This window comes from Panicum virgatum, chromosome 2N (genome assembly GCF_016808335.1).
Source record: "Panicum virgatum strain AP13 chromosome 2N, P.virgatum_v5, whole genome shotgun sequence".
In the NCBI taxonomy this organism is placed as follows: domain Eukaryota; kingdom Viridiplantae; phylum Streptophyta; class Magnoliopsida; order Poales; family Poaceae; genus Panicum; species Panicum virgatum.
Window position 1 is genome coordinate 58,043,363 of NC_053146.1, and position 21,902 is coordinate 58,065,264.

The 21,902-nt window shown below is 52.4% G+C and overlaps 4 protein-coding genes and 1 pseudogene across 9 annotated transcripts; 1 reads left to right on the top strand and 4 right to left on the bottom strand.

Moving 5' to 3' along the window:
• Positions 1 to 1,106: 1,106 nt before the first annotated feature.
• LOC120658357 (putative F-box protein At3g25750) lies at positions 1,107 to 4,152 on the bottom strand. Of its 2 annotated transcripts, none has more exons than XM_039936624.1 (2): positions 3,502 to 4,152; positions 1,107 to 2,156 (listed from the first exon to the last, which is right to left on the bottom strand). In XM_039936624.1, the coding sequence occupies exons 1-2, from the start codon at positions 3,925 to 3,927 to the stop codon at positions 1,431 to 1,433; spliced, it is 1,152 nt and encodes a 383-aa protein (XP_039792558.1). In that variant the 5' UTR covers positions 3,928 to 4,152; the 3' UTR covers positions 1,107 to 1,430. The 2 variants fall into 2 exon arrangements, with proteins under 2 accessions (XP_039792558.1, XP_039792557.1); XM_039936623.1 differs by having other exon boundaries at positions 1,107 to 2,212; positions 3,486 to 4,150.
• A 2,981-nt stretch (positions 4,153 to 7,133) lies between these two features.
• LOC120658408 lies at positions 7,134 to 11,322 on the bottom strand. 5 transcript variants are annotated; one of them, XM_039936683.1, is made up of 6 exons: positions 10,888 to 11,322; positions 9,226 to 9,283; positions 9,024 to 9,141; positions 8,786 to 8,903; positions 8,068 to 8,175; positions 7,134 to 7,672 (listed from the first exon to the last, which is right to left on the bottom strand). In XM_039936683.1, exons 1-5 carry the CDS (start codon positions 11,278 to 11,280, stop codon positions 8,095 to 8,097), a joined length of 768 nt encoding a protein of 255 aa, XP_039792617.1. In that variant the 5' UTR covers positions 11,281 to 11,322; the 3' UTR covers positions 7,134 to 7,672; positions 8,068 to 8,094. The 5 variants fall into 5 exon arrangements, 4 of the variants coding, with proteins under 4 accessions (XP_039792617.1, XP_039792618.1, XP_039792616.1 ...); XR_005668625.1 differs by having other exon boundaries at positions 7,138 to 7,672; positions 8,068 to 8,185; positions 10,888 to 11,317; XM_039936684.1 differs by lacking the exon at positions 8,068 to 8,175.
• A 1,354-nt stretch (positions 11,323 to 12,676) lies between these two features.
• Positions 12,677 to 15,665, top strand: LOC120658418 (annotated as a pseudogene).
• LOC120662816 (uncharacterized mitochondrial protein AtMg00810-like) lies at positions 15,448 to 16,794 on the bottom strand. Its single transcript, XM_039941884.1, has 2 exons — positions 16,396 to 16,794; positions 15,448 to 15,453 (listed from the first exon to the last, which is right to left on the bottom strand). The coding sequence occupies exons 1-2, from the start codon at positions 16,792 to 16,794 to the stop codon at positions 15,448 to 15,450; spliced, it is 405 nt and encodes a 134-aa protein (XP_039797818.1).
• A 2,929-nt stretch (positions 16,795 to 19,723) lies between these two features.
• Positions 19,724 to 21,319, bottom strand: LOC120662817 (skin secretory protein xP2-like). The gene is made up of 2 exons (XM_039941885.1): positions 21,302 to 21,319; positions 19,724 to 20,728 (listed from the first exon to the last, which is right to left on the bottom strand). The coding sequence occupies exons 1-2, from the start codon at positions 21,317 to 21,319 to the stop codon at positions 19,724 to 19,726; spliced, it is 1,023 nt and encodes a 340-aa protein (XP_039797819.1).
• Positions 21,320 to 21,902: the final 583 nt, after the last annotated feature.

The window sequence follows — 21,902 nt, forward strand, 5'->3', positions numbered from 1 at the left end:
GCATGGCGTCACCAGGGAACGGACCCCGTCTGGGAGCCCTTGGCAAGGTTCGGGCGTTTGCGTTTCCTCCGTGCGAAAGAATCAAAGAACACGAACCCGCTCGCCCGCGGCATCTCCGCATGACCCCATTTGCACAAGCTCGCCGCCGCCGCCCGGACTCGCCGGAGAAGCCCCTCCCTTGTTCATTTAACACCCCTAATTTACTAATCGCCGTCCAAATGTTTACATCCCCCCCCCCAGTTTCCATTTACACCCCTGATTTGGATAACGATTAATAATCGTGATCCGACTTTTTTACACTTCACTCCCTACATTTGCAGATTGGCCCCGCGCTTTTCATGGTGCATGATATTATCCTTGTGCAACAGCGAATTAGTACTCGGACTACCGCGCCAAGTCCGAAATAAGATTAGCTACCATAGTTGGTGCAAACAGTCTCATGCTAGAAGGGAGGTCGGAGGTCGCTGCCTATAGCTTCCCAGTGTGTTGAGTGAAGGATGGATGAAATTGGGCGACGACTCTGGAATGCAAGGGTGTGGGCCAACATGAAGAAAACTGAATAAAACTCATCCTACAGTCCACAGTAGAACATATGAACAAGAATAATCGGTCATCAGCAGCAAACATCACAAGCTCACAACTGGAGCATTGCAAGAATCAGCTCGAGTCATACTAGAAACACAACCATACAGTCCTGCAGTAGTAACCAGCTCTTGAGCCATACAATTCGGCATTGAGGCATCCGGCAGCTTGCATTTAAAGGAAAGAACATACATTGGAAGAATCAGTACGAGAATTATGTGCTGGTAATAGGAATATGTTGGTGATGCTCGTCCTGCATTATTGGCTTATTGCAGTAGTAGTAACTAATGTCTTGCTGGTTCTGTTTCAGGAAAAAAGGCATTTCTTCTTTAAAAAGAGACATCATCTTGAAGAAACTGACATTGTCTTTGAGAAAGGGAAGCAAAGTGTAACTGTGTAACACAAAAACATGCAGTTGCATCTATATCAAACAGAATTAAACGATGGTAGCTGTGGAGGCAAAGCCTTATCCAGCTTATTCAAGTACAATCTATAACGCATGCATCAAAAGCACACAAGCAACCTGCACAATGAAGCACTGGTGCATACATACATCACAAGTAGAAAGCCCAACTGGTAGCACATCACAATTAAGTTCACTACATGAGCATTGCACGGTCGACTCCAATGTTCTTACAGGTACCAGTCATGGATCGAAACTATGGTAAGACAATAGTGTGTTCAATGTATTTCACAGGATGCATAGGCACAGAACTAGTGACCACCAAATATCCCCAAAAGAGAAGTAGCCAACACAGAAATACAAGGCCACACCAATACTGATGAAGTTAACATCTAGTGTAGGAGCAATTAATCACCGTGCAACAGTCAGAGACAACACCTTCACCTTAGTCCCAAGGGAACAGCCACGTCGCATGAATCATCTCGTGCTTCCAGATCATTGGCAGAGGGGAAGAGACCTCACCACTTCTCATGTTATAGACACTGACAGAAGTGGTCTCCTCATCATAGGAGTACTGCTTGCAGTTCTCCGTAACATCATCCAAGAAGAAGATTTGGTCGCCTGGCATTCCGTACTGAGATGCGGACATAGCCCTAGAGCATGATCGTCCAAGGAAAAGCATGTGATCGTCGCCCAGTGTTGTCACATTCACCCACTGTGAGTGCTCCAAGTCAGCCTTGAACACCTCAAAGTTACTCTGTCCGGCCACAAGTGTCTCACCTGCCATTCTGAAGCAAACCTTCCTGCATACCATCAGCAACGCGCCACCCAATTCGACTAGGTACAGCTTCTTTTTCCATTTGGCATCATCTGGCGTATCGGTCGAATGCGCCAGATCACCCTTGATGACCTGTCCAATTCGTGAGATCTGTGGATCGCCGGTGGTTGGGTCTTGGCTGATGTTGACGACAAGGAGGTTCTCATCTCTAGCAATGGTGTAGATCTTTCCCTGATAGAATGCCATGTCTTCAAACAACTTGCATTTGTCATTAGCGCGTACCGACCATGAGGAAGCCCCTGGCTGGCACACTATAATCTGACTATTGTTTCCAGCATTGACAAGTGTAGAGCCGGCAAATGCAGCCACAAGGTTTGGCGAGCACAAGATCACCTTATTTATCACGGGCATCTTCTCAGGGTCCTGGATATGCATCCAAGTAGCGTAAGACTGACTCCAATAAGCTATTCCAAAACGGGATAGGCATCGGTTGATATGCATTGCGCACAGTGACCGGCTCGGGCAGGCAAAAAAACATCGTCTCCAACAGCGAACTGCCTCTCCCGTCCGTCCTCGCTCTCCTCCGGTCCGCGCAGCCCCCTCCCCTTCATCTCCGGCCGGAGCCGCGCCCTCCCACCATCTCCGGCCAGCGCTACCCACTCCCCTCCTCTTCCGCCGCCACCTCTGGCCCCCGGCCCTCACCGGAGCAGCAGCACCCGCCGCAGCGCGCCGAGGAGGCGCGGCGTGCACAGCGCTCGCCGCCGCTCCGCGCTCTCCCGCGTGGCCTCGCGAAGCGCGCCCATCGCCGCCGCGACGATCCGCCGCCACCTCCACCTCCCTGACTATCCGCGGCTGCGGCACAGCGTCCTCCCCTTCTCTCTCCATGGCGGCGTGCGCGTACATACTCCGCTGGCGGCGGGCGCGAGGAGCGCGGGCCGAGCTCTGCCCACGGCCTCCCTCCCTCCAGCCTCGAGCTCGGCCTGCGCGCAGCCTCGAGCTCGGCGGGCCCACGGCGGGCGGCGCGGATGGCCACGGCGGGCCGCACGGGTGGCCAAGCGGCGCGGATGGCCGGTGACGCCTCGCCCCCCTCCTCTCCATCCTCGACGGGCGCGGGGCCGAGCGCGAGCTGCGCGGCGGAGCCGGAGGTGCGCGCGGTGGAGCAGGGGAGCTCCAGCTCGCGCCCGCCGGCCGCGGCGGGGCTGGCCCGCGCCGCGGAGCTCCACTCCGCTCCTCCGCCAGCCTCGACCTGCGCGTGGCCCAGCGAGCGGCGGCCGCGAGCGGGCCCGGCGAGCGCTCCTCTCTCCCCGCCCCGGAGCAGGGGCGGCCTGCGCGCTGCGAGGCGGAGTGGTGGAGGCGGAGGCCGGCACGGGCAGCGGGGTGGCGGCTGAGCTCTACACGGGCGCGGAGGTCGACGTGCGCGGCGGAGCAGCGGCAGCAACGGGCCTCCCTCTCCTCCTTGGCCCCCTTCTCTCCATCCTCACCGGCCAGAGCGTCACCGGCGAGGCGGCGGCGGCGCGCGCATGGGAGCGGCGGCGGCGCGTGCGCATGGGAGCAGCGGCGGGCGATGCAATTGAGGAGAGCGGCGATGCAATTTTGCACCCCCTCTCTCCTCAGTAAGCATTTTGCCTCCCGCGTTGCTCCGTTTGTTGGAGGAGGAAGCGAATACGCACAGTAGCGCGAGGCATATATGCGTTTGCCTGTGATTGTTGAAGTCAGTCTAAGGGTGGAACATACTCACATTACTTAGCCCCGGGAGCCGAACATACTTCGCCACCGCATTAGGGGGCCGGAGCCGGACGGGAGACAGAGGAGGCAGCGCCACGGTGGCCCCGGCGAAGGGGTCGACCAAGAAGCAGCCGTCGTCGCGCGAGAAGACAAGCCATCTGCCACCGCAGGCGCTCTTGTAGCCGGCGCAGCCGGAGCCAGGGAAGCGGAAGGGCTTGCCGTGGGGGAGGCTGTAGAAGGTGCCGTCCGGGAGCGCGAGCAGCGGCAGCGGCGGGGGCAGGGGCAGCTCCCGCGCGGCGGCGCGCCACTGCGGGCACACGGCGGCGAAGCGGGCGCGGTCCGCGCAGGCCGGGAGGCGGCGGAGCACCATGCCGGCCAGGTCCCGCGGGATGTCGGCCCACGACGGCGGATGCCTGGAGCGCGGCGTCGCGTCCGCCATCGCGCGCCCGCCAGACGACTCCTGCGAAGAGCAGAGAGCACCAGAACAGCACGGGAGGGTTAGCGCTACATCATCACCGTGAACAGATGCGTCAGGATCTGAAGAGACCGGAAGCGATACGGCGCGGCGCGCGCTGGGACGATGCGTAGAGCACCTCGCGTGCACTGGCAGTGCCACTGCACGCGTCGATGCAACATGGCAAGAACAAGAACTGCATTGCCGGCGCCGGGGGGCCAAGCAGCATGCGTTAGAGCAGGAGGGAGAGGCGGGGGGGGGGGGGGGGGGGGGGGGGGGGATTCCAGAAGTCGACGCGGCGGAAGGTTGTGGCGACCGCGCGCGCGGAATGACGATGAGGCTCCCGGCGAGCCCCGCTCCTGCTCCTGCTGCTGCTCGGCTCGGGTGGGAGTGGGCGAGTGGCCGGGCGGAGTGGGAGAGGTACAGTGGGACAGTGGGTGGGTGGATTTTGAAGCGCTTGGCAAGAGGACAAGAGGCTGTCAGAATGTCAGATGGCCAAAGAGGTCAGGCAATCATGGTACGGACTACGGAAGTAGTACGGAGTGGTAGAACTGTGCCAGGAACAGCATTGACAAGAACATTATCCGAAGTGAAGACGACGCATGCAAGATCCAGTTACCCCCCGCCGTCGCTCTCCCAGGCGACACAGGGGGCGCCCACGCGCCGCCGCCCGCTAGACCCACCGTGCCCGCCGCGGGTGGCCACCGCCGTCGCCCGTGACCGTCCGGGCGGCGGCGGCGGCCTGAGTTCGAGCCGAAGCCGGCTTGGCTAGCCCATCGCCCCTCCCTTCTTCCTTCCTTCCCCTCCCCCTCCCTCACCGGCTTTCAAAACTCGCCCTGACGTCCCGGCGCCGGCTGCTGGCGCCGGATCCGGCACCCCCTCGCCAGATCTAGTGTTCCCCGAGGTGGATCTACTACTTCTCCTTGGGTCTGCGCCTTGGGCCGGCCCCGCCGCCGTCGCCTCCGCTCGCTCCGGGGGCGGTACCTGGCCGCACCACGCTCCGGGTGCGCAGCTGGCGGGGGCCGTCGCTGTCTCCGTTCGGGTGGGCGCAGTCTGCCGCCACCCCCTGGCGGTGGCGCTCTGGTGCTGTGGCCGTGCCGCGCTCCGGGCCTCCGGGGTGTTCTACTGCCGGGCGCTGGGGTCCTTGGCGGGTCGTCGTCTGTCGTGCGGCCTCCGGTGGCGCTCGCCGTCCTCGTGGGGGCTTGTTGCTTGCTGCCGGCTTCTGGAGACCGCTGCCTGCTCTATTGGCCGGTCGGCGTGCCCCTTCTTCGGTGTGGCGGCTGTTCCTTGGTCGTCGGCTCCATGGTGGGTTCGTGGTGCCCTGGAGGTCGTGTCTCTGGCAGGGTTTTAAAATCCGACCGGACCGGACTAACCGCCGCCCTCCGGTTGGGCTTGTTGCCTGCTGCCGGCTTCTGGAGACCGCTGCCTGCTCTATTGGCCGGTCGGCGTGCCCCTTCTTCGGTGTGGCGGCTGTTCCTTGGTCTTCGGCTCCATGGTGGGTTCGTGGTGCCCTGGAGGTCGTGTCTCCGGCAGGGTTTTAAAATCCGACCGGACCGGACTAACCGCCGCCCTCCGGTACCGGTTTACCGGACCGGTTAGACCGGTAACGGATAGAAACCGGTTGAATTCAAATCCAAATTCAAATAAATTCAAAAACTCCCATGCAACCGGTTCCGACCGGTTTACCGGCCGGTTTGACCGGTTTACCGGCTGGTTTTACCGGTTTACCGGTCGGTTTGACCGGTTTGAAATTCAAAAGCTCCCGTGCAACCGGTTTACCGGCCGGTTTGACCGGTTTACCGGCCGGTTTGACCGGTTTGATCGGTGGGCCTTCATGGGCCGGCCTATTTTTTTTCTTTTTCTTTTTTGATTTAACTTTAAATTCCCACAAACTATACTAAATGAATGAATTTTTGAGAAAATTTGACACCATTAGATTCATCACACCTTGAAGTATTTTTAGGAATTTTTTGGGAATTTTTTATTTTTTAAATTCAAATTTAAAATTTGAATTTTGGCCGGTTGGGTACCGGTCGAAACCGGAACCGGACCGGTTTGACCGGTAACCGGTCAAACCGGACCGGTTCCCACCGGTTAGGTTAACCATGGTCTCCGGTGGCCCTTCGGCGGCCGTGACGTCCGGCATTGGTGGGTCCGGTGGGCTTCGTGGCCCATTTCGTTCGCTTCGCCCGTGGCGTCGCGTTCTCGAGGGAAGTTAGGGGGTTCCGGCGAAAGCCATACCCGCTTGTGGGTCGATGACGACTATGCCCTCGGGCACCGCCTATTTTGTTGAAGGCGCCATCAGCCCCCCTTCTTCCCTCCTCTTCAGCAAGTTTATGGGTGAAAACCTTAGACCTTGTAGTCCAGCAACGGTGGCGTCACTTCCTCCTTGGAGGCTTTGCTGTCAGTGCTTTGCCGGTTTTGGGTCTATGGAGTTCCTACAATACTCACCTTGTTCAGGCGTCGCGGAGGTTGCCTTTGTAACCTGGCTCTCCGATCCTGCCTTCGCTTCATCTACCTCACCATCACCTTTGGTTGCTCAGGTCGCTTCTGGCGGATGCTTTGCCGCCTTATTGGTCGAGTTTCGTTTAGGTGGATGCTTTGCCACCTCTACTTCGTTCAGACGGATGTTTTGCCGTTACGGTTTGAACTGGTCGGGCCTTTTTGGTGGATGCTTTGCCACCTCTCTTGGTTTGGGCGGATGTTTTGTCGCCGTGGTTCTTCTTCATCTTGGCGGATGCTTTGCCGCTGGGGATCTTAATGCTGCGACGGAGGCTGTGCAACCATAGTGATTTTGCATTTCTTGCAGGTTCGGATGTAACTGTGGTGTGGGTTTCTATGGTTTGTGGGTGGAGTGCGTTGTCCTCCCTGTGTTGCTTGCTGCGGTCTATGTTGTCTTTTTGTGTTTTCGCTTGCGTTTGTATTTTTTCAGTGTTTTTCTGTTCTTAGTTCTTTGTGCTCTTGTGTTGGTCAAGTTTTACTTGGCCACATTAAGATTTAAGATTATGTATACATTAAGATTTAAGATTATGTATGTAACTGTTTTCTTCTTAATGAAAAACGTGCTCAGGCACGGTCGCGAAAAATTATCCGAAGTGGTCATTGATCAAGCCATGACCATGAGCAGCAGACTTTTCCTGTTCAAGGAAAATTCAAATCTTTTCTTGTTTTTCGTTTTGGACTGTACTGAGCACCGGGCAGGCATCGGACTTTTCCCGGCCAAACGATCTCCTATGGATGGCGCTTTTGTGTGCCTACTGCTACCTGTGGCTTCTCCTCCCACGCAACGGCTCTCGTTCCTCCCTGCTGCGGGCGAGGTAGCGTCTCCGTCTCCCACTCTCCCCTGCATCCTCTCGCTGCCCCTGATATTGGTATAAGTGAGTTAGTGGATGGCGTTTTACTCTCCATCTTGATATGTACTATCACTGGGAAATGCGATTTTGCGCAGCGTGTTTTATTTAAGCAGATAGTAAAAACTTCCTAACGCCATTTCAAGGGGAAAAAAGGATGCATCTTTTTCAAGAATTTATGGTGATCGTATATTCAAGTATCAAGAGATGAAATAGAAGTACATAAGCTGTGTCTATGTGGTGTTGAAGCAGACAAATTAGATGAATCCCAAATTCCCAATCTTCTCTGCATCTTTTGTTATCCAAACTGCTCCCCAAATTATGTGCTCCAATCAACCCTTATGCCCCATAGGTCCCATAGTATCTGCATCGGCTGATTTCTGGATACAACACACAAAAACATAGACTGCACGTCAAATTATCATCATATGAACACATACATCTCTGATACTCTCAAATGATCCCACTACACCACATGCTGCCGCTATTATTCAAGAAACTTGAATCAACTCCGGCAAAATGCAAGACAAAGTGCCCAAAAGTGCCTCTATATAGTATATACCAACTTCTCTAGGCAATGCCAGATTGCTAGTAAAATGCAGTTGCAGTCTATATGCCATACAGATGATCAAACATAGAAAACCCATGTACCAGACAACACAAATCATTTACATATTACTCTACTATCATTACAATCCATTTGCTTGCATCGGCGCAAGTTTAGTGATCTATACTGCGAGGGAAATGCAGCCTTCAGTTTAGCTTGCAATAATACCTTTGGCACGCTGTTTTAGTCTTTGATTTATGGAAGAGGTCCTATCTGAACAAAAACTTTTGTCACTGTTCTTCCATGTCTCTCATCCAGGACGGTTATTTCCAATGCCTAGAAGATCCTAGGGAACATATTTAAAACATAAATTTCTTTTCAAAAAAATAAAACATAAACTGTGCATTTGATTTTGAACTTAGAATATGATGGGCATGGTTCAAACCTACTTCCAGGAACTTTTGTGACCACAGACATCATGTTTCTTTACATGCAAATTAGAAAATTTAGAGAGAATACAGTGGAACAATGTAGTACATGCACACACTCGAAAAGTCGAAATTTAACCAGTAAGAGTTCATATTAATCCATCCCGTCAACAGACAACGTTAGAGATCACACACAATGTTCCTTTCTGCAAGATTTCAGTGACTCAGGTGATAATGATTCTACCAAAGATCTATAGGCAAAACATTACCAGGTCTTACAAAATGCGGAATTATCTCATAATGATGTTTGGTTGGAAACACACATCAAACACAACATTTATCCATGACATAAGATTGAACACTCAAAAGACATGATGATATAATTTCTAGGACGATTGGAAATAGACCATCTGCTCACCCTTTAATTTGTACTTTGTTACATCTTGGGATCAGTAATTATGCAACATGTAGATGTGACAAAATATGGAGAAGTGCTGAAGTCTTCCATATGGCCATACCTGGCAAGCCTTGTTCTTAGCTCTGGTTTCAGCTGTGCTGGGGATATCATGGTTAGGTTTGTTAAACCTTTTCTCTCGTCGATCACATGAGCCCCAACCATCTGAGAACCTGCCACCTCTTTAAATACAAAAAGAAAGAAGAGTTATTAGTGCTTAATAAGTAACATACTAACAGAAGCAGCAAAAGCAGGCAAACTTCATAGAAAATAATTATTGATTTCATTTAGAAGTGACATACATCATTGACGCTCGAACAAGAAATTCAGCACGCTTGACATTGTGGTCATCATCGAACTCGATGGAGTGATCCTTGATTTCAAATGAGATATTGAAGAAGCAAGATATTTTTCTCCACCCTGAAAAGGGTTAGAGAAGTGCGCCCTTTGACGATTCCATGAACAGATCGCAACTCATAGCCACAGTAGTGTGAAGTTAAGGACCTGATTTCTTTATGTATGGATTCCCACTGATAGAGGTGTAGTCGCTTTTCTCCAAAATCTGTAAACGAGCAGGGAAATTATGAAGAGAAGATCATGATATTTGCTGTTATACATTTAGACAAAAAGTTGAAGCAGCTAAACTAGCGTGTGTTATTGAGAACAATTTTCCAGAACAGAAACAATTTTCCTTACTAATAAAGTTTATCGAATACCATAATTTCGAAGATGGGAATAGTATGCTGGAATTTTCAAAAGTAGCAAGGACTCTGGGTTCCAAGCTGTCCACACCCATACGGAATCAAAATTTGTATCCATCAAGGAACAATTTTATAGAAAGGTTACAACTTACAACCAAGGCGTTAAACACAACAAATATTAAGTGACACGGTAATGCAAAAATTGGTGCAGAAATCACATGCTTATTGCATATATAAGGAGAGAATGAGAGCATACTTTTGTTTAATTTTGAGACAATGAAGCAAAAGCAAGCCACAATTTAATGTTACTGAACTTAACAAAGTTATTGTGTCCGGGATACATAAGTTTGCATGTTTGACACCATATTTTCAAATCGTCTAGTCGAACCTAGTCGCCATGGGACCGATCAGACGACTAGTCGCGATTAGTCGTTGATCAGGCCGATTAGTCGAGCTTAGTCGGTCCTAGTCGTCTGCCTAGTCGTCCTATGTGTCCCAGAACCGATATGATATATGTACTACATATTACTTAATAAAAAGCAAGTATGAAGGCAACAATAATGGTCGATTTTTCACTTATTTGTGAGAGAGGATTTGTGAACTGTCCAGAACTCTGTATTCCTGTCCCATAGTCCATATTCCTGTCTCTCAGCCTCTATATACCAAAAACCTAATGGGCCACCTTGCTAGCCCATCACCGGCCGAGGCCCACAACTCAAACAGCCCACAAAACAATCTCAAGTCTGATCGTTTTCCAACCTGATCGTGCGACTAATCGCGACTAGTCGACGACTAGTCGGACGACTAGAAAACTAGTCGCCCAGACCTACTCGGTGTCCCTTATCGGGGTCACCGGACCGATAAGCCCGACTAATCGCGACTAATCGCGATTAGTCGGACGACTAGATAACATGGTTGACATATAGTTTTTCCTAATGGGTGAACAAATAGGAAAGACCATCCACATAATCACATCTAACTGTGTCGACCGTAATAAAAAAAATAGCTAACATAACCACAAAACTAGCGGGAGGGAGCCACTCTTGTTTTGTGGTAATCAATTGAGTAACTAGATGATGTTTAGATAGGGCAAGATGCAGAAACTACTCAAGCTTGACCATTAACTTGCGGATTGTGTGTGATCATCAATAAAAACACTGCTCATTTCGATCCATACGCTGATGCAATGGTAGGATGTAAATTCCAATTCCACTTACCGGCTCCGATCTCAGTAGTTACGCAATTAAGATTTACTATTTGCATGACATGGGTCTGATGAAGCTTAGTCGGCAACCAAATCTCAAAATGGACTATATAGCTTGCGAGTTGTAAGAAAACGAGAGAAGTACTGCGATGAACCAATCACGCAGGCACGGGCGCACCGCGCACGGCACAGGAACGGGATTGTGCGTGCGCTCGCGCGCGCGCGCGTGTGTGAGAGAGAGAGGGAGGGAGGGAGACGCACCGAGAGGGCTACCTCCTGGTACTTTCTGAAGTTGGCCACGGAGAGGGAGGGCAGCAAGCACCCGTCGGCGGCGATGGGACTCCCCTTGGGAACTCCCCAGGGCGCAGGGGGAGGGCTCTCGACGACAACAAGCCGGCTCCTGGCCTCCACCGCGGCGTCGAGTGTGGCGTAGGGAGAGGCATGAGTCGGGGGCGGGTGTAGAGGCAGGGGCGGCGGCGGCGGCGTGGCGTAGGAGGCGGAGGCGAGCCGCGGAGACTTGAACGGGCGGGCGGGCTGCAGCACCTCGCCGCGGTGATCGTCGTCGCTGGAGGCGCAGCGGACACGGGAGGCCTGGGCGGCGGCGGAGTCGACGGCGGCCCAGAGTGCGGCGGAGTCGAGGTCGCCGTCGTCCATGTCGATGTGCTGGTGCTGCTGTGCCGTTGCCGTCGAGGAATGAAATTGGTTGGGTTTGGGGGGATTTTGAATTCGGAAGAGAGAGGAAGGGGATGCGTGGAATTGGATCTAATCGATCGCTTGTATGGGCCTATCTTTGAGCCCAGCCCGTATAATGAAACAAAATAGCCCATGATATGGCCCGCTAACAACAGAAAGAACATATCTCGTTTGGGGAAAATAGTTGAGAAGGATATTGTTATAATTTGAAGGTAATAATAAAAATCTAGGAACCTAAAAGAACAAAGATGTCAACATGAGAAAATCTGATGAATATCTATATTTGTTGGCCAATAGACATGCCACCGTGTTTTAGTATAGCACAAGTGGTTCCCTCCAAGGCTCCAATTAATTGCTCCATGCGTCCCAATAACTTTAATTAAATTTATACAAATTATGTTAATTTGTCAAATACAAAGTAACTATACTACAAATACATAGGTTGGATGAGACCAATTTGATGTTATAGATGTCACGCTTTCTTCTCGATAGACTCCGTAGATGTTTGAAAAGTTTAACTTTGAATAAACCCAAAATGAACTATATGATTTATAAAGGAGGGAGTAAGTATTACTCAAGGTCCAAGCCTCCGTATTATGTTTATTTTGTCATTAGTGTACTTGGCATCTACGTGGCTTTTCTGTCACTCGATTCTTTGCAACTCATTATACATATCATTGTTGGCTCACGTGACAATCGAAAATAAATGTTATGAATCACAAGTCATGCTCTAACATCTTTCTCAACGCTAATTACTATTTTTGAACCTCGAGTGACACACAATAAACAGGATTAGAGATCTCTATGTGCAAATTAATGATTCGATTGAGGATAAGTTTAAAGACCATTCCTGCACTTCACTCTTGTTTCTTGAATAAGTACAATAGCTAAGCCTCGAGGTGCGTGCTGAAAAAAAAATTGGTGCCGGCAACGGAACCAAGCTCTTGGTCAAATTCACATGCTGCGGGTACGCGGGTATGCTGCTGAGGTCAGTCTAAGTTCACTCGAACTCGTGAAGTCACCCAACATGTGGCCCAAATACAGTTTCTCGATTGGGCTAGTTTTATTTTCTGATAAAAGATTGGGCCGGGGTTGCATTGGTGTACAAACACGATCAGCAAAAAGGTTTGGTGCTAGCTTTACACGAAATCCAAATCCTCCTCTCCGCAACCTCCCATCGATCCATCGTGGGGTTTAAGCTCGGGCCGGCGTCGGGTTCTAGAGCGGCCGGCCGCCGCCCGCCGGCGGGGAATCAAGTTCGCAGCGGGGCCGACGCCGCGGCAGCAGCTGCGCAAATGGCAGGGCCGCCTCCGCAACGAGCGCATCGGCCTCGACCGCCGCGTCCAAGGTCCTCCGATCCACTCCTGGCCTCTTCCTTTTTCTTTCGTGTATTATTCCCCCCTTCGATCTCGTAATCGCGCCCAGCTGGGATCGGATCTGCGGTTGGGGGTTGATGATCGTCGATCGGGGATTCGTTCGGCTCAATCTCGCCGCCCGCACCGATTGTTCTGAGCATGTGCTGCTTGTGTTTCCGCAGAGGTGCGGACTGCGGAGGGAGGAGAAGAAGGTGGAGTAGGCCATCAGGGAGGCGGCGAAACGCAACGACATGGCCTCTGCCAAGGTGCACTGAGTCTCACCTTCGTTCTTCTTGTTCAAGCAAACACTGCACCGGTGATTGGTGAGCCTTTTCAGCTTGAACCGACCGTTATATATGCCAAATGTTCAAGTCCTCGCGTCCACTCCTCATGGTGCCCTGCATTTATATTGCTCCTGCATATATATGCACTATAAGGATCTGAGTTCTGATTGAAGAGAATAATATGCACTACGGCATTTTATTATTACTTTGTCTCTTCCTAAAGAGACTAGTTTGCTAAGTTGATGCTGCCACCCATAAACACATTTGAAAATTTGCATTGGTATAGTGGACCCTGTTACCTAGCTATAAACACATTTAACAATTACCTTTTCTGTTCGGCAAAGTTCCATGTTGTTGAGGACCTGGAAAATTTTCATTGTATATTACACGGACACCTTTTCTCTTTGGCAACTGGCAGCTAGGAAGTATGTTATAATATACATTGTTGAGCCATAGTACTTATCATGGTTTCTGCGGTGTTTTACTGATGGTCCTATTTTTAGGACTATGCTTAGATTTGACAATAGCTAAGATGGTTGCATTGAGAGATGACAAGTACTTAAAAAAGTTTCTATTTAGGTAGTTACGATTTGAGGAATTTGTGATACTACAGAAGACAATATTCATATTTTCTTGTAGATCACCTCTATAATATGTCATTACTTTAGATCTTGACAGTGTAAGTTTAAATAGATAGAGCCCAATGTTGATTTCTTACCTTGCATGTGCCAGACTCTTGCTAAGGAATTGGTGAGATCAAGACGTGCTCTGAACCGCCTTTTATGGAAACAAGGCTCAAATAAGTTCAGTGTCCATGCGGCTTGGAGAAATTATTGGTATGAATTATTGTTTTTTATGAGCTTCTGGAAGGTTAAGTATCTGAATATATCAACTGATTTCTAATATCCGTTTGAATGAATCTCCCAGTTATCAACAAGTACTTCAGTTGTTAGTAAATATATATGACTGCTCTTCAGGCACTATAACTGAATTATTAAGTCTGTTTCATGAATCTAGTTTGCCTCATCAGTATTTTTTTTGGCTTTTGCTTGAGGGTTTACTTTTACAAGCTTGAGTCAACTGTGAGAAGCTTCTGGATGGAATGAGTGAATCGCTGCGATACAGGATCTGCTTTAAGAATCATGTGTTTACTTCACCATAGAAACTTCTGCATTACTATTTGATTATGAGTGCATAGTTCCAATCAGTTTTGGTGTTTTAAGTGAGTGCAAGATTGTTGGATTATACAGAATTTTATTGCTAGAATTCAATTACTATTAAATTATCAAACTTCAATCCATCAGCCAATCCAATACCATGGCACTTCATGTCTCCATTAGTATCTAAATCTTCATTTGGGTGGGTCAAAATATTTTTATAGTTTAATCTTTCTAAGTGGATTGATTCTCAAATGTCTTGCACCTGTTACTGAAGCTTGACATCTCTGAACTCAAAAGTAATTTTCTCTTACAGTTTGTATGGACTCAAAATTATGTTACTGCGAATTTCAGGAATTGAAAGAACTGCCAATTGTCTGTCAAAGAGTGTTTAAGTTATGAAAATTGTTAACGATCTAATGAAAGCTCCAGAACTGGCTCATACAATGCAGCAATCAAGCAAATAAATGTTGAAGGTAAGTGCAATTATATTTGCGTGCTTCAACATCTGCAGCCAACACTTTTATTTGCATGTTTAGTTCAAAGTCCATGAATTATGCATTGATGAAATCTTCACTTTCATGAGGTGGTTGCCAGATTGATCTTTAGACCTTGAAATTCATATTCTAACCATGCTTAATTAATTAATTTGGTATCATTAGGCGGAGGTGATGGAACATATGGTCAATGAAACAGTGGATTCAATTTTATATTCTGAGGATGTAGAAGATGAAATTGAAGAGGAGGTTGACATGGTTCTTTCGGCACTAGGAGCTGAGACTGCCTCACGAATTCCAGTTCCAACAGCTCAGAGGATAAAGAAAGATTCAATGAGCAGGATTCCAGGACAGGTAGGTGTTTTGCCCTTGTATCTGTTTGCATGTTCAGATTCTGTAAATCATAAACAGCAGAAAAAGGTTAGGAATGGCTTCCAAGAAGCTCTTATTAGTTTTCTGGATCCAAGAAACAGTAGAACAACGTTGTCCCATACAATTAATATCCTAGGAAATAAACTTACTAAACACTTGGTAAAAAGTTGATTCATATGTTTACCATAAAGTTCAATCCGGGACATCCCTTTATCTTAAAAAAATTTCATAAAGTTCAATCAACATGATCGACCTTATAACCAAAATGTGTTTCCTAATTTACGGATAGTGATTACTGTGAATTTCCATTACTTTATCTGTAAGTAAACCATTTATATATTTTGCAGCGACAAATGGTCAATGAGGGTATCGAGGATGATCAGGAAGATCTGGAAGAGAAGAGAGCAAGGTTTGCTAAAGTGACATCATGAAGATGACCATGCAACCTTCTAACCCAAAGAATTCAATACTTAAGAAGTTAAGATGTTAACACAGCCTCATACAATTATATGCATCAGATTATGACAAATACTAACTACTAAGAACTCATTGATGCTTGATGTGTGGATCCAACAGCTATTGTAAAGCATTTTGATGTGGCATGTGCGGATCTTTATTACATAGTTCTTGATTGTGCATGATCATGATGGTGGAAAACTATAAAATAATTTGTATTTCCCATGTTTCTATCAGTATTTTCAAGGTTCAAGATTCAAGCCGTTTCTATCCTCATATATACTGATATGAGCAGATAAATAGGCAGCATGTCGCTGACGACAAATAGTAACAAAAATGTTTGCCACCAAATTAAACTGGAAGGTTAAGTTTTTCTGCATTATCCTACAGTCTGTAGGAGAGAATAATGGCTTGTATTCCTCCAAACCCTAGAAGGGTGGGATATATAGTTCCTATACATGGGCCTCTAGATGTGCCTCTATACATGGGCTCACATATACACCAACACCCCCCCCGCAGTCTGAACTACCGGCGCAGCGGTGTTCAAGACTGGACAACAAGAAAGCCAACACCCCCCCCCCCCCGCAGTCTGAACTACCGGCGCAGCGGTGTTCAAGACTGGACAAAGGAAAGTACAAAGGGCAAATACCCCCCGCAGCCACAACTAGCCACCTGCTACGTTGAGGCTGGAGAGAAACTCCGAGAAGGTCGAGGAGGGTAGTCCCTTGGTGAAGATGTCGGCAAACTGGGAGGTGGCCGGGACATGGAGTACCCGAACATCGCCGACGGCGACCCTGTCGTGCACAAAGTGTAAATCGATCTCCACGTGCTTCGTCCGCTGATGCTGAACGGGGTTGGTGGAGAGGTACACGGCGCTGACGTTGTCGCAGTAGACGAGCGTGCTCTTGGAAAGCGGGCTGTAGAGCTCAGCCAAGAGCTGTCGGAGCCAGGACACCTCCGCCACGCCGTTCGCGACCGTCCAGTACTCCGCCTCGGCACTGGAGCGGGAGACAACTGGCTGCCACTTGGACGACCAAGAGACGAGGTTGCCGCCCAAGAAGATGGCGTAGCCGGAAGTGGAGCGGCGGGTGTCCGGACAACCCGCCCAGTCAGCGTCGGTGTAGACAACCAGCTCAGCGGAAGTAGACTGGTGAAACACCAGGCCGTGGTCAACAGTGCCACGGACATACCGCAGGAGGCGCTTCATAGCAGCAAGATGTGACTCTCTGGGATCGTGCATATGAAGGCAAACCTGCTGAACCGCATACGTGATGTCCGGGCGGGTGAAAGTGAGGTACTGCAAGGCACCAGCAAGACTCCGGTAGGCGGTAGCATCTGCAACAGGTGAGCCCATATCCGTAGAGAGCTTCGCATGAGTGTCAACAGGAGTAGATCAGGGCTTGCAAGCAGTCATCCCGGCCCGCTCCAGGATATCAAGTGCATATTGCCGCTGGTGGAGGAAGAGGCCAGAAGGACGAGGCTCAACAGTGACACCCAAGAAGTGGTGGAGCTGACCAAGATCCTTCATAGCAAACTCCTGCTGCAGGGACGAGATGATGCAATGAAGTAACGGCTGACTGGAGGCTGTGAGGACAATGTCATCAATATACAGCAGCAGATAAGCAATCTCATCCCCACGGCGGTAGACGAACATAGAAGTGTCTGACTTGGCCTTAGTGAACCCCAAAGTCAGCAAAAACATGGCAAACCGAGAGTACCACGCTCGAGGTGCCTGCTTCAGACCATAGTGGGACTTGTTGAGTGGGCAGACAAGTTCCGGACGACTGGAGTCCACAAATCCCGCTGGCTGACTGCAATAGACTGTCTCAGACAGAGTGCCATGGAGAAATGCATTCTTGACATCTAGTTGGTGCACTGGCCAGGAGCGAGAGAGCGCAAGCGAGAGAACCGTGCGCACTGTAGCAGGCTTGACCACTGGACTGAAGGTCTCATCATAGTCGACACCAGGTCGCTGGGTGAAGCCCGGAAGAACCCAGCGAGCCTTGTAGCGCTCCAGTGAACCATCAGCCCGACGTTTATGCGTCCAGATCCACTTGCCGGTGACCACATTGCAACCAGACGGACGCGGCACGAGGTCCCACGTCTGGTTGGCAAGAAGAGCCGCGTACTCCTCTTCCATCGCGCGACGCCAGTGAGGATCCGCAAGGGCGTCGCGGACAGATGAGGGTACCGGAGAGATCCGCGGCTCTCCCTCGGCGGCGGAGAGAGTCGCGGGTGGAGTGGCCATCCGCCGAGTCACCATGGGATGAATGTGGCGAGGATCTCGATGGATGACCGGCGGGTGGTACACGTCCGGCTCGACATGAGAGCGAGTCGGAGCACGGGCCGACGGCTCTGGTGAGGGTGGCGGTGTCGACGACGTCGTCGCTCGGCGCTCGTAGACGCGCACAGGATGCGCGTAGCACCCGGGAGCCGCCGGGTGTCGAGCCGAAGGCGAGGAGTCCGGCGCCGGGGCCGGCACAGGACGATGCCGGTACACCTGTACCGGTTGGGCGTAGCGCGCAAGAGGCACCTGGGCCGCGCCCGGCGCGACCGAAGGCGTCGGGACCGCGCGTGGCGCGACATGAGGCTCCGGGGCCGCGCCCGGCGCGACCGAAGGCACCGGGGCCGCGCGCGGCGTGACCGTAGGCGTCGGGGCCACGCGTGGCGCAGCAGAGACCACCGGAAGCGGCGTCGGTGTGCCCGGAAGACCTGTCGGAAAGGGGGAGACAGATAAGGGTGGCGGAACCACCGGGTCAGTCGGAACACAGGGACTCCAGCTCGGAGTCAGGAGTGGGGGTGGAGGAGGTGGAGAAGGGGAAATCCGACTCGTCGAAGACAACGTGTCGAGAGATGAGGACCCAGCGGGAGGTGAGGTCAAAGCAACGGTACCCCTTGTGGTCAGGGGAGTACCCAAGGAACACACAACGGGTCGAACGGGGCGCCAGCTTGTGAGGAGCAGTGGTGGAGGTGTTAGGGTAACACACACACCCGAAGACACGAAGGTGATTGTAGCGAGGAGGGGTACCAAAGAGGGTGTGGTGTGGAGTGGGAGCCGGGGAAGCAGTGAAAGAAAGGCGGTTGAGCAGGTGGGTGGCGGTGTGGAGAGCCTCAGCCCAGAAGCGAGGAGGCAGGGAGGCCTGGATCAGAAGAGTGCGCAGGGCATCGTTCGTGGTGCGCAGCATCCGCTCCGCCTTGCCGTTCTGTGGAGAGATATACGGACAAGACTTGCGCAGCTGAACGCCCCGAGAGAGGAAGAAAGAGCGGGAGGTGTGGTTATCGAACTCATGCCCGTTGTCACACTGGACAGCCTTAATGGTGAGGCCGAACTGAGTGGACACCCAGGCGAAGAAGTGGAGGAGGGTGGGGAACGTCTCAGACTTGGCGCGCAAGAGAAAAGTTCAAGAGTAGTGAGAGAAGTCGTCAACCACCACGAGATAGTACTTGTAACCAGACATGCTGGGTACAGAAGCGGTCCACAGATCACAGTGAACCAGATCAAACACATGCGTCGCATGCGAAGAGGAGGAAGAAAAAGGAAGGCGAACATGGCGACCCAACTGGCACGCATGGCAAAGATGCTCAGCAGGAGCCCTAGTGCAAGGAATGTGTGCACTACGACTAAGCTGAGCCAAAGCGTCGCGGCTAGGGTGACCAAGCCGGCGGTGCCAGGTGGTGGAAGGAGTCGTGGCGAAAGCAGCGGACAAAGGAGACGAAGAAGGAGCTGGAGGTGGAGCAGCGGAAGTAGGAAAACGGAGGGTGTAAAGGGGCCCCGTGCTGTCACATCAGAGAAGAGGACGGCGGGAAGCCAAATCCTTCACAGTAAGCCCAGAGGGGTCAAAATCGACAGAACAGGAATTGTCAGTGGTGAATTGGCGAATGGAAAGAAGATTGTGAACAATGTTGGGAGCAACAAGCACATTAGGGAGACGGAAAGGACCGGAAGCGGTACCCACGGAGGTGACCGGAAGACAAGAGCCATTGCCGACTATGATAGAGGAAGGACAAGAGGGATGTGGGGGGGGGGGGGTCGGACGGAAGAAAGGATGCCAGCATGAGGTGTGGTGTGGAACGAGGCGCCCGAGTCGGCAATCCAGTCGGGGCTGATTGGCGGTGTCAACCCCATGGTATTGAAAGCCTGTGCCGGTGGAATCCAGGGCGGTGGGAACGGAGGAGTGGTGCCAGCGAACAATGGCCGCTAGCTGGGCCGGAGGACGAGGACCCCCTGGGGCCGGAACCGGCCACATCGGGAGGTGCCCTGACCATGGGTCGCGGTAGGATGGCTAGGGCACACCGGCAGGAGCAACGGGAGGTGTAGGTGCGGTCTGACGACCACGCCCCCTCCGCCGACGGCGACCACTGCGGTCACCGCCACCCCCGCTCGGCCCAGGGGGAGGAGCCGTGGCCGCGAGGGGAAAAGCGCCCATGGCCGGCGCGCCCAGAGCCGGCGGAGCTACAGCGGGGACGACCTGTGCCGGCGCGCCCGCGACGCTCGCGGCGGCGACGGCAGTGGCCCATGTCGCGGTAGCGTGCGGCGCGTCCGCGGGGGGCATGCCCAGCCCGTAGGAGGGGACAGGAGCCGCGAAGGTGGAGGGGAGTAGGCCGCCCCGCAGTGGCGACGCGCCCAGGGAAGGGAGGCGCAGCTGCAGGTGAGGGGCCGCCCCGGCGGGTGGCTGCAGGGGAGGGGGAGCCCCGACGGGCGGCTCCAGAAGAGGGGCTGCGGCGCGGGAAGAGGCGCCGCGGGAGCCTGCCACGCGCACGGCACAGCCTCGCTCACCCGCCGCGCGGCCAGGGAGGCAGGGAAGGCCGCGGCCAGGGAGCAGGGCGCGGCAGTGCCGTTGGCGAAGCCGGGAGGTGGGCCGCGCAGCTGCTGTTGGAGTGCGCGCGCCGTGGCCGTGCGCGACAGCCAGCGCGTGCAGCAGCTCGGCGGCGACCGCACCCGCGGGGGTAGCAGCAGCTGCGGCAACGGCAGCAGGGGCAGCAGCGGCTGCAGCAGAGGCAGCCGGGCCCGCACCGATCGCGGCAGCAAGGGCCGCGGGGGCAGCAGGGGCGGCGCCCGTGGCCTCGCCAGCGGCAGGCTCGGCGGTGGCCCCTTGGGGCGGCCACGCGTAGCCAGGCAGGGGCGCCGCGGCGACCCTCGACGCCGGCTGCAGCAAAGGGGCGACGGTGGCGCCGTGGGGCGGCCACACGCGATCAGGCAAGGCCGCCGCGGCGTCGCTCAACGCCGGCTGCAGCAAGGTGCCGCCGGCCGCGCAAGGCACAGGGGCGGCGGCAGGGGCGGCGATCGGCTAGGCAGGGGCCGAGATCAGCAGCGCGCGGAGCAGAGGATGCAGGGGCGGATCCGGCGGCGGGGGTCGCAGAGCCAGCCGCGCCCGCACCTACGCAGGCGGCAGGGGCAGCAGCGGCGCCCTGGGGGGCAGATCCCGCGCCCGCGCCGGCCTGGTCCGCGCTGGCGGCGGCGGCCAGCGCGAAGGGCGGCCGCGCAGAGCCCGCGTCAGCAGCACAGAGGGAGGCGGCGCCCTGGTTCCAGGCGGGAGCAGAGGAAGGGGGAGGGAAGAAGGAGAGGGAAGGGAGGGAGGAGAGGGGCAGCGCCGGCGGCTGGCCGGCCATGGTGCCGGCAGCGGCGGCAGCTAGAGGAAGAGAGGTAGAGAGGAAGAGCTAGCTGATACCATGTAGGAGAGAATAATGGTTTGTATTCCTCCAAACCCTAGAAGGGTGGGATATATAGTTCCTATACATGGGCCTCTAGATGAGCCTCTATATATGGGCTCACATATACACCAACACAGTCAATTTGGCAAGCATCAATCACCGAGTTTCAAAGAAATGTTGATCAGTATGGTAGAGATTATAGAAAGAACTGGGAAAACTGCATCCATCGTCAAGTATTAGCATTTCATGTTGGATGAAGTCATTGCATGGGCGTCCATTAGAGCCATTAGAAGAAATGTTGGTCATTGCGATGCTTGTCTTCTCCATGGTCTCAGCAGGAAGAATTCATAATCACAGAACCACCACATCCAACCAATCACCGGACAAAGAGTGGAAATTGCAACAGTTTTCAACCCATGGCAAATCCAGATCTACACTATCATCCGATAAACATGGGTTTCCGTATGGATGTTTATACAAATCGATAATTCACAAAAGAAAGCTGCAGAGCAGCAACAGAACACAATACTCGCGTTCATTGGATCATTGGACTTAGCAGCATGGAATTGCCCAGGCAACCACACCTGGACTCAGCATGCATGCAATTGCATTGGCAGCCACACAAGCAAAGTTCACAGTTCATCATAGTTCACAAGTTCGTGGAAAAAAAGAGAAACATTTGATGCTCGCATTGGATATAGAAATATGATGATCAACAAAAAAAAACTTTGTAAGCGTGTTTGGGTGCGTCAGCGCCTCATACTTACTGCATCCAACTACTAACAAAACAACAAAGCTAGCCTCGGTCAA